The sequence below is a fragment of the Lutra lutra genome, chromosome X (genome assembly GCF_902655055.1).
Source record: "Lutra lutra chromosome X, mLutLut1.2, whole genome shotgun sequence".
In the NCBI taxonomy this organism is placed as follows: Eukaryota; Metazoa; Chordata; class Mammalia; order Carnivora; family Mustelidae; genus Lutra; species Lutra lutra.
In genome coordinates, this window is record NC_062296.1 from 53272598 (window position 1) to 53284735 (window position 12138).

The following is a 12138-nucleotide window of genomic DNA, read 5'->3' on the forward strand; positions in this document are numbered from 1 at the left end:
TCAACAAGTACAAAGAGACTGAGATCATAACATGCATAGTTTTAGACCACAACATTACAAAATTTGAAGTCAACCATAAGAAAAAAAAATGGAAAGACTGCAGATACATGGAGATTAAGGAACATTCTACTGAAGAATGAATGGGTTAACCAAGAATTAAAGAAGAAATTTAAAAATACATGGGAGCAAATGAAAATAGAAACATGACAGTCCAAAACCTTTGGGATGCAGCAATGGCAGTATTAAGAGGGAAGTACATTGCTACACAGTCTTACCTCAGGAATGAAGAAAAGTCTCAAATACATAATCTAACTTTACACCTAAAGGAGCTGGAAAAAGAACAGCAAATAACCACCTAAAGGAGCTGGAAAAAGAATAGCAAATAAAGTCTAAGTCCATGAGAAGAAGGGAAATAATAAAGATTAGAGCAGAAATAGACTATATAAAAACCAAACCAAAAGAAAACAAAACAAAAAACCCCATAGAACAGGTTAACAAAACTAAGAGCTAGTTATTTGAAATAATTAGGAAAATTGATAAACCCCTATCAAAAAGAAAGGAGAAAGGACACAAATAGATAAAAATCATGAGTGAAAGAGTAGGGATCACAACCAACACCACAGAAACACAGTTATAAAACAGTACTATGAAAAATTATATGCCAAAAAACCACGCAACTTGGAAGAAATGGACAAATTCCTAGAAACCTACAAACTGCCAAAACTGAAACAGAAACAAATAGCAAATTTGAACAGACCCATAACAGAAAAGAAATTAAATCAGTAATCAAAAATCTCCCAACAAACAAGAGCCCAGGGCCAGATGGTTTCCTAGGGGAATTCTACCAGACATTTAAATAAGAGTTAATACCTATTCTCCCCAACTGTTTCAGAAAATAGAAATGGAAGGAAAAGCTCCAAACTCATTGTATGAAGCCAGTATTACCTTGATTCCAAGACCAAAAAAGACCCCACTAAAAAGGAGAATTAAAGGCAACTATTCCTGATAAACATGGATGTAAAAATTCTCAGTAAACTACTAGGAAATCAAATTCAACAATACATTAAAATAATTATTTATCATGTTCAAGTAGGATTTATTCCTGGGCTGCAGAGGCGATTCAGTATTCACAAATCAATCACATCATATTAATAAAAGAAAGGATAAGAACCATATGATCCTATCAATAGATGCAAAAAAAGCATTCGACAAAATACAGCATCCTTTCTTGATAAAAACCCTCAACAATGTAGTTATAGAAGGAACTTATTTCAACCTCATATAGGCCATATACAAACGACCCACAGCTAATATCTTCCTCAATGGGGAAAAACAGAGCCCTTCCCCTATGGTCAGGAACAAGACAAGGATGTCTGCTGTCACCATTATTTAACATAGACATCTAAATTGGCAAGGACGAAGTCAAACTTTCACTATTGGCAGATAACATGATACTCTCTGTACAAAACCCAAAAGACTCCACCAAAAAATTGCTAGAACTCATATATGAATTCAACAGAGTTACAGAATATAAAATCAATGTGCAGAAATCTGCTGCATTTCTATACACCAATAAAGAAGCAGCAAAAAGAGAAATCAAGGGATCAATCCCCTTTGCAATTGCACCAAAAACAAGAAGATACCTAGGAATAAACCTTACTATAAGGAGGTTAAAAAAATCTGTACTCTCAAAACTAGAGAACATTTATGAAAGAAATTGAGGAGGACACAAAGAAATGGAAAAGCATTCCATGTGCATTGGAAGAACAAACATTATTAAGATGTTTATACTACCCAAAGCAGTTTACACATTTAATGAAATCCCTATCAAAATACCACCAGCATTTTTCATAGAGCTGGAACAAAACATCCTACAGTTCATATGGAACCACAAAAGATCCCAAATAGCCAAAGCAGTCCTGAAAAAGAAGACTAAACCTGGAAGCATCACAGTTCCAGATTTCAAGTTATAGTACAAAGCTGTAGTCATTAAAACTGTATGCTACTGACACAAAACAGACACATATATCAGTGTAACAGAATAGAAAACCCAGAAATGGACCCTCAACTCTCTGGTCAACTAATCTTTGATAAGGCAGAAAGGAATATCCAATGGAAAAAGAAAACAGTCCCTTCAACAAATGGTGTTGGAAAAACTGGACAGCAGCACGCACAAGTATGAAACTGGATTACTTTCTTATACCATACACAAAAATAAATTCAAAATGGATGAAAGACCTCAATATGAGACAGGAATCCATCAAAATCCTAGAGAACACAGGCATAAACCTCTTCCACCTTGGCAGCAGCAACTTCTTCATAGACACATCTCCAAAGGCAAGGGAAACAAAACCAAAAATGAACTGTTCAGACTTATTCAAGATAAAAACTTCTGCACAGTGAAGGAAAAAATCAACAGAACTAAAAGGCAGCATATGGAATGGGAGAAGATATTTACAAACAACATATCTGATAAAGGGCTAGTATCCAAAATCAATAAAGAACTTACTAAACTCAACACCCCAGAAAACAAGTAATCCAGTTAAGAACTGGGCAGTAGGGGGCGCCTGGGTGGCTCAGTGGGTTAAGCCGCTGCCTTCGGCTCAGGTCATGATCCCAGGTCCTGGGTTCGAGCCCCACATCGGGCTTTCTGCTCGGCAGGAAGCCTGCTTCCTCCTCTCTCTCTCTGCCTGCCTCTCTGCCTACTTGTGATTTCTCTCTGTCAAATAAATAAATTAAAAAAAAATCTTTAAAAGAACTGGGCAGTAGACATATATAGACACTTTTCCAAAAAAAGACATTCAGATGGCTAACACATGAAAAGATGCTCAACATCACTCATCATCAGGGAAATACAAACAAAAACTAACAATGAGTTACTACCTCACACCTGTCAGAATAGCTAAAATTAACAACACCAGAAACAACAGGTGTTGGTGAGGGTGCAGAGGGTTGCACTATTGGTGGGGATGCAAACTGGTACAGCTACTACTCTAGAGAACTTGGAGTTTCCTCAAAAAGTTAAAAATAGAACTACCCTACCATCCAGCAATTGCACTACTAGGCATTTATCCAAAGAATACAAAAATACAGATTCAAAGTGGTACATGCCCTCCGATGTTTATAGCAGCATTATCAACAGTAGCCAAACTATAGAAAGAGCCCACATGTCTTTAGGCTGATGAACGGATAAAGAAGATGTGATGTGTGTGTGTATACACACACACACACACACGTACAATGGAATATTACTCAACCATCAAAAGAGTGAAATCTTCCCATTTGCAACAATGTGTATGGAACTAGAGCATATTACGCTAAGTGAAATAAATGTCAGTCAGAGAAAGACTAATACCATATGATCTCATTCACATGTGGAATTTAAGAAACAAAACAGGATCATTAAGGAAGGGGGAAAAGAACAAATGGAGAGAGGGAAACAAGCCATAAGAGACTTTTAAAGAAAGACTTAATTTATTTATTTTAGAGAGAGTGGGGTGGAGGGCAGATGGGGAGAGAAGGGACAAGCAGACTCCTCATTGAGTATGGAGCCCAGTGTGGGTTTGATCTCATGACCCCGATATTACAACCTTAGCCAAAGCCAAGAATCAGATGCTCAACCGAGTGAGCCACTCAGGTGCCCCTAAACCATAAGAGATTCTTTTTTTTTTTTCCATAAGAGATTCTTAACTATAGAGAACAAAGTGAGGGTTGATGGAGGGAGGCATATGGGGGATGGGATAGATGGGTAATGGTTATTAAAAAGGGCACTTTTGATGAGCATTGGGTGTTGTATGTAGTGATGAATCACTGAATTCTACTGTAGAAACCAATATTGCATGGTACATTAACAAACTAAAATTTAAATTTAAAAAATGTGTCTATGAAAATGGCCATATCCTTTGACCTAATATTTTCTACTTCTAAGAAGTGGACCTAAGAAGTCCCTATGAAATAATCCAAGAAATTTATGTAAAATTATGCTTATTAAAGCATTTTTATAATGATAAAGTAGAAATGACTTTAATAGTTTATATTCCATTTGATGAAATGTTAGGAAGTTCATAAAATTATATTCAAGAGGACTTTAAAATTACGTTGGAAAAGGTTTGATAAGGAAAAGCTCCTCAGTCGTCCCTAATCCCTCAGAGATGAGCAGTATTTGTACTTCTTTTGCCATAGATCGGTTTTACTTCTACTTGAACTTCATATGTACTCTTTTGTGTCTGTCTCTCCTTTCACGTAGTATAAGGTGTTTGAGATTTATCTGTGTTGTACTTTGTTCTTTTTAGAACTGTGTAGTATTCCATTGTAGGAATCTACCACAATTTATCCATTCTTCTCTTGGTATACATTTGAGTTATTTGAGTTTGGGCTATTATGAATAAAGTTCTTGTTAGCATTCTCATTCCTATCTTTTGGTGGGTACATGTAGTCATTTTTCCTGGGTAAATACTTGGAAGTAGGATTGCTGCACCATATGGTAAATATATGTTTAACTTTTTAACAAACTGCCATTCGGTTGTCCAAATTATACCAGTATATGCTCCTACCAGCGATGCACTGCAGTTCTAGTTATTCCATATCCATACCAGTGCCTGATGCTTATAACCTTTAATTTTAACCATTCTGTTGGATATATAGTGATGAAACATTGTGGTTTTTATATATGTTTAAGTGCTTTTTATTTTAGTGTTCATACCTTTTGAACCAATGATTCCACTTTGGGGACATTTTCCAAGGAACATAATCTGAAATCCAGAAAAAATTTATATGTACATATATGCTCTTTGTTGCATAACTTACAATAGCCAAATGTGAGAAATAACCTAAATGTCATGTATTAGGGTAGTAGTTACGTAATTTATGATAACATTTATGCTTAAAAATATGGTCATTCAAAATTGTAATAGAAGGAGGATATGAAATTATATAGTATCAACTATAGAAAAATGTGTATATTAAAATAGCCCAGCAATATGTCAACAAAAAAGTTTATTTTAAAATATTGGAAGACGGGATGCCTGAGTGGCTTAGTCGATTAAGTGTCTGACTCTTGATTTCAGCTCAGGTCATGATCTCAGGTTCCTGGGATATTGAGTTCCGTGTCGGGCTCTGTGATCAGTATGGAGTCTGCTTGAGGATTCTGTTTTCCTTCTGCCCCTCACCCCACTCACATGCTTGTTCTCTCTCTCTGTCTCTTCCCCTGCCCCTCAAATAACTAAATCTTTTTTTAAGATTTAAAAAATAAAATATATAAGATAAAGTACTGGAAGAAAACAGACAAAAATATCTTTGGGTGGTGGTACTGTGTAATTTTCCCCCATTCTTATCTATTTTTTCTAATGATCATATGACCATTTTAGAATAGCACAAAATATAAGTAAACTTCAGTTCCTTATTTACTTATTTTTAATAAGTAAATTTACTTAATTTACTTTAATTTAAATAATACTTATTTACTTAATTTTTTACTTATTTTTACTTATTTACTTTAAAATTTTTACTTATTTACTTAATTTTTTAATTTTACATTTTATAATGCTTTCTCACTACTTAATTTTTTTCTGCACCATGAAAAATTGCTCTCTGTGTTCTTTTTCTTTCTTTTTTTTTTTTTAAGATTTTCTTTATTTATTTGATACAGAGAGAGAGAGAGACCATAAGTAGGCAGAGGGGCAAGAAGAGTCGGGGAGTGGGGGAGCAGACTCCCCGCTGAGCAGAGAGCCGGACGTGGGACTCGATCCCAGGACCCTGAGATCATGACCTGAGCCTAAGGCAGAGGCTTAACCCACTGAGCCACCCAGATGCCCTCTTTTTCTTTTTTAAAGATTTTATTTATTTATTTGACAGAGAGAAAGACACAGCAGGAGAGGGAACACAAGCAGGGGCAGTGGGAGAGGGAGAAGCAGGCTTCCCGCTGAGCAGGGCACCTGATATGAGGCACGATCCCAGGACCCTGGGATCATGACCTGAGTCTAAGGCAGATGCTTAACGACTGAGCCACCAAGGCGCCCTTTGGGTTTCTTAAGATATTTAATTTCTGCTACTGTTTTGACTCTTCAATTATACATTGCATGAAAAACACACTCTCATGTTGTTTCTTCTCTTGAACATCTGATGTTCCAATGTCCAGTCCAGGACAGAAGATAAAATAGAGCGATTCAAGAAAGCAGTTGAATATTATTCTGTCACAACCAAACTCTCTTCACTGCCAGTGGGTCCCTCCTCCTTTCTAGGTAAGGCTTCCATCTGATACAGAGCTTCTGTATCCAAAGTGGAAACCGAGTCCCTCATGGGAACTCCTGGGCCAGAGTGAAATGATGACTTGTATTGCACTCTTGTAGAAGTCGTTCCTATTTGGTGGATATTTTCCTTTCGATTTCCATGTAATAAGAGTGGTGACCTGAGACACAGGGCACTGGTTTCTCAAGTTTGTGGATGGCGTCCAATGCCATTTCCTTTGCTTGGGCTTCTTCTGGCACTAACCTCCATTATGGCCTGGTGTAAGAAAAATAGACCTGTCTTTGAGTTCAGGCCTGAGTTTGAATTCCACCTCTGCTGCTTAATACCTATGTGATCTTAACTAGTCACATGTACATGTATGTTATGTGGCTCATGATACCTATTTTATAGGATTTTTTAAAAAAATAAAATAATTTCTCTAAGTTTCTTGTCATGGCACATAGCTGGTGTTCAATAAATTATAACTTATCTGTTAATAATTTTTCAAGCAATGTGGGGTTAGCAAAATGTATATGGTAGAATTACTAGGATTGATTGAAGTATGACCCTTTCTCTTGGCTTCAGGTCTTCGAAATAATCGGCTTGGAAATCCTCCCCTTCCACGAAGTCAGATGAGCACTATCTCTGCTGGAAAGCCAATGGTAATATCTTTCAAGAGTCCTAAGACCATGTGTTAGCATTAGACTCAGGTTGCTTCTTGATTTTTATACTCTGAGTTAAGGAGTTAAGGTAATTCAATGTTATCAGAATATCAAGTGTTTATATACCTATGTTGCATTCTCAACTCGAGGCTGGCAGATTATGTAAAGAAAACATCCAGATTAGTAGCCACTAGGGCACTGTGAAGGTAGATTAGCTAATGTTGGAGAGTGGTTCTAGGAGACATGTATTGGTCCATTGTCCTGCCCCTGGAGGATTCTGTCCATATTTCACTGTTAGAATAATTTCTTATTATTCTCAATAGGTTCTTTGTATCCCAACAATCCCTGCTACTGGCATTATCCACTGTATCACAACTTCTGAGGGAATCATTCTGGAGCCTGTTCAAATGTTAAATAGCTTTTCTGTCTGTTTTATCCTTTAGTTTTCTCACCATGTGCCCCAGAAAATGAAATATCCACCACCATTCCCAATGGGACCCAACTCCTCTCTTCTCTTCTCTCCCCATGCTTTGGGGGAATCCCATGCTTTTTCTGAGGATCCCATGCTGCAGGACAGCCCTTTTGCCAATTGGGCTGTCTCTTATGACTCCTCTGCATCCCATTTTCCCAATTACTTGACTTCCAAAACCTCACCTCCTTTGGGACCAGACTCTTCTCACTCCTCTTCCTCTGATGGTGATGAACCAAATGGAACCAGCTCTGAGTAAGTATCTCAATAGGCACTCAAGCGAACAGACTTCTGGAGAATCTATCTATCTATATATATATATATATATATATATATTTTTTTTTTTTTTTTTTTTTTTTTTTTTTTTTTTTTGCTTATAACCTGGGTGGGGCGTGGGGAAGTATATGTTTCTGGCTTTTCTCTGTGGCTCTTTACTCTTAAATGAAGTAGGGAGACTCTATGCTTGACTACTTCATACTCATATTGACTCTGCACCGGTGGTAATTTTCAGCTACCCATGCCCCTGAAATAAAAGGAAGCATTGCAACTGGTTAGGGATGCTGTAGGTATGGGTGTGCTACATTTCATGGCTGTCATTTTTTAATTTTGAGAAGGATGGATTGAATGTAGAAAAAAAATGATAAGATTTATAGAATTGAAGTATTATATGCAGCCATCAAAAGAAATGAAATCTGGCCATTTGCAATGACGTGGATGGAACTAGAAGGTATTATGTTGAGCGAAATAAGTCAATCAGAGAAAGACAGTTGTCATATGATCTCCCTGATATGAGGAATTTGAGAGGCAGGGTGGGGGATTTGGAGGGTAGGGAAGGAAAAAATGAAACAAGATGGGATCAGGAGGGAGATAAACCATAAGAGACTCTTAATCTCACAAAACAAACTGAGGGTTGATGGAAGGGGTAGGGAGAGGGTGGTTGGGTTATGGACATTGGGGGAGGATATGTGCTATGGTGAGTGCTGTGAAATGTGTAAGCCTGATGATTCACAGACCTGTGTACCCCTGGGGCTAATTATACATTATATGTTAATAAAAATAATCTTAAAAAAAGAATTGAAGTATTAAAACAGTTGAGTATGCAGTTACCTTGCTGAAGACAGGGTTCTGAGGATGAAAACAGTGGTATTTTATACTAGCTTATTTGTTCTTAGATTATTTCTCCAAGCAGATTCTTCCTGGGAAACACTGAGGTTTCAATTGTAATTAGTTTCTTAGAATGTAAGCTGACTCTAGACATGGCCTTTTATAAGGTGTAGAGGAAATGAATCAGGTCCAATACTAATTTAGTGTCTTGATTTCCAGAGGGTCTGGAAGAATCCTTAGCCTCAGAACAGATATCTTCAGTTGGAATGTCTTTTTTTTTTTTTAAACTATACTCATATGTTTATATCTTTGTTTTTTTCCAGCTGAATTATCTTATTATGTTAGTTACCATACATCATTAGTTTTTGATGTAGTATTCAGTGATTCATTATTTGCATATAACACCCAATGCTTGTTACTCCTCATCTCTTCTACATGATCTTTTGAAATTTTTAGTCACATCACAGAAACACTTCAGCAGCAGCCTGGATGGGAGGATCCAAATGGTGACAGAGGATCCTGGGTACAGCCCATCGATGCTGGAGTTGCAGATACCAACCTGGGTGATGGAGAGCCCCACATCCCATCCCTGCTATCTATGTCTACAAGGAACCACATGGACATTACCATTCCCCCCTTACCTCCAGTAGCTCCCGAAGTCTTACGGGTTGCTGAACATAGACACCGAAGGGGTCTTATGTACCCATATATCTATCATGTCCTCACTAAGGTAAGAGAGCACATCGGCACCTACCTCCCTGCTTTCAACATTGTACTACACACTTCTAGAACCATAAGTTACCAGAGAAAATTCTAATTGGTTCTGAAGAGAGATAAAATACCAAGTATCCTGGGGCCCCTCATTGTATTAAGGGCCTCAGGTAAAGTGATGCCAGCAGGAGATGGAACTTTATAATAAATGAGGCCCCAAGAAGAGAACTGTAATTGTGAGATGTCAAAGAAGATCATGCACCATATTGGTAGACTGTGGACTTAGGGCTGGACACAATCTAAGAAAAGGTTTTATGCCCTTGTTCTTTACACCCTTGTTCTTTTTTTTTTTTTTAAGATTTTATTTATTTTATTTGACAGAGAGAGATCACAAGCAGGCAGAGAGGCAGGCAGAGAGAGAGGAGGAAGCAGGCTCCCTGCCAAGCAGAGAGCCCGACGCGGGGCTCGATCCCAGGACCCTGAGATCATGACCTGAGCCGAAGGCAGCGGCTTAACCCACTGAGCCACCCAGGCGCCCCTACACCCTTGTTCTTTACTTCTTCTTCTACTTTTCCAGAGTTGTTCCCTTCCTCCAGTCTTACTATACAAATCTATCCCCCAGAAAAATGTCTAAGATGTGACTTTCTCCATTTAGTCAGCTACAGTCAGTCATAGCAGAGACTCTAAAAATGGAGCATAGCTTTTAAGCTGGCTATGATCAGGGGGCTTATTACACCTTCTTTTTATTCTGAAACTGTTAAATACAAGTAGAAAATTTGGTAGCTTGGCTACAGAGGCTGTAGTTCATTACTGATTCTTCTCAGCTCAATTCCAAATCTTGAGGTAACTCATTTTGTTCTTTTTCCTGGACGTTTGTTTGTTTGTTTGTTTGTTTGTTTTTTGTTGTTGTTGTTAGGGTGAGATTAAGATCCCCGTGTGTATTGAGGATGAGTGTAACATGGAGCTGCCTCCAGCTGCTCTCCTGTTCCGGTCTGCACGTCAGTATGTTTATGGAGTCCTTTTCAGTCTGGCAGAAACACAGCGGAAAATGGAACGCCTAGCCATACGGCGGCGGCTACCTGTAGAAGGTAGGTTTAGTTCTAGCTTCAACAGCTCTCTCAGACCTTGGTGTGGAACAAAAATGTCTGTGCAAGCACATCATGATACTCTTGGCTATGGAGCAGTCTTTGAGAAAATACATAATTCACCAGAATACACATTAGTATGGGAACTGCATTAACTTAAGCCTCAATTCTTTAATCATTAAGCATTCAGAGTCACTACTACTTAAAAGAAGCATGCTGGACTTTGGGAATGTAGAGGTATATCTGACATAGATTTTCCTCCTCAGTAAGGTTTTGTTGTGGATTTGATCCCGTAGAGAGTTGGCACCATTGAGATGTTTTAAGCTGCAGAAGGACATGGTCAGATTAGTGTGTTCAGTAGAACCCTCTAGATTTCTCCTTCTGGGAAGATGGAGTACATATACTTTTCCTTCTTTCTCCTGCTAAATACAACTGAAAGCCCAGGACATTATATATATAACAAGCACAAGACATTCTCAAAGGTGACAAGAAGAAGGCAGACCGGCTAAGGACTTTGGGATCCAAGGAGTAATGCAGTGGTGAGTTCCTTGGGTTTTCTTATTGCTGCATATATCCTAGACTAGGTGTGGGATAAGCTGGCAGCCCAGAAACACCTAATAGGTACAGACCAGTAAAAGCCCCAAGAAATGCCTTCTCACTCTAGTCAAAGGACCCAAAAGAAAGAACCTAGCAACACAACATATTTAGATAATAACCATTCTACACTAGTCAAATACCACAGAAAAACTGCAGCCCACCCTCACCCCTACTAGCAAAGGCCAGATAAATAACCTAGACCTCTATCCTTGACTGACTGTATGACAAGGGAGAGAGGGGAGCTAAGTGAAGAGCCAGGACTTTCATTCACTTCTGCTTGGCAGGAATGAGATAGCATCCCCCTTTATTCACAGTAGTGATAGCAGAAAATACCTGCTAAAACAACAAAATTAAAATAAGATCCTTTTAAAATATTAAAGATCCTTTTAAAAGATTGAAATAAGAATTTTAAAATAATATCCCAAATGTCTAGGTTTCAATTGAAAATCCTTCATCATACTAAGAACCAGAAAGATTTCAAACTGAGATATCACACCAAGGACAGAAAGTCAGTGGGTGCCATCATTGAGATGACATAGATGTTTGAATTACCTGATAGGGATTTCAAAACAGCCATCTTAAAAATGCTTTGATGAAAAGTTCTGAACATGCATGATACGACTTAAAAATAGAAAGTCTTAGCAACGAAACAGAAGATAGAAGAAAGGGAAATTAAGAACTAAAAAATACAATAACAAAATACTCAATAGATGGGTTAAATAACAAATTGGAGACAACAAAAGAAATAATCAGTGAATGTGGAGACATAACAATAGAAATTACTCAGTCTGAATAATAGAAAATAGGCTGAAATAATGGACAGGGATCAGTGAAACTAAAACAAAAGGTCTAATATTTGTGTCATCACAGTTCCAGAAGGAGAGGTGGAAGAGGGTGGACTGCAGATGTATTCAAATAAATAATGGCTGGAATATTTTAAAATTTGGGAAAAGCAAGCCCACAGATTCAGGAAACTAAGTGAATTATAAATAATATAAACCCAAAGAAATCCATGCGAAGATGTATCTTGATTAAACCTGTGAAAGCTAAAGGCAGAAAAATTCTTGAAAGCCTCCAGAGAAAAGCAGTGCTTTACCTATTGTGGTAAAACAGTATGAATAACAGCTGATCTCTCTTCAGAAGCCAGAGTCCAGAAGGAAGTTGCACAACATTTTCAAGGGCTGAAAGGAAAGAAATGTCAGGTTAGAATTCTGTATCAAGCAAAAGCATCCTCCAGGAATTAAGGGGAAATCAACATATTCTCAGGTGAAGGAAAACTAGGATA

At 37.8% G+C, this 12138-nt stretch overlaps 1 protein-coding gene across 3 annotated transcripts in view; it reads left to right on the forward strand.

The window, feature by feature from the left end:
• The window catches only part of FAM120C (family with sequence similarity 120C), a 132202-nt gene that overhangs the window by 49783 nt on the left and 70281 nt on the right, over positions 1 to 12138 (forward strand). For all 3 annotated transcript variants that reach the window (XM_047716930.1, XM_047716932.1, XM_047716933.1), the window contains exons 5-9: positions 6137 to 6239; positions 6811 to 6887; positions 7331 to 7611; positions 8917 to 9190; positions 10088 to 10259. In XM_047716930.1, coding sequence (XP_047572886.1) covers positions 6137 to 6239; positions 6811 to 6887; positions 7331 to 7611; positions 8917 to 9190; positions 10088 to 10259 — 907 coding nt within the window. The remainder of the gene's footprint in view (positions 1 to 6136; positions 6240 to 6810; positions 6888 to 7330; positions 7612 to 8916; positions 9191 to 10087; positions 10260 to 12138) is intronic.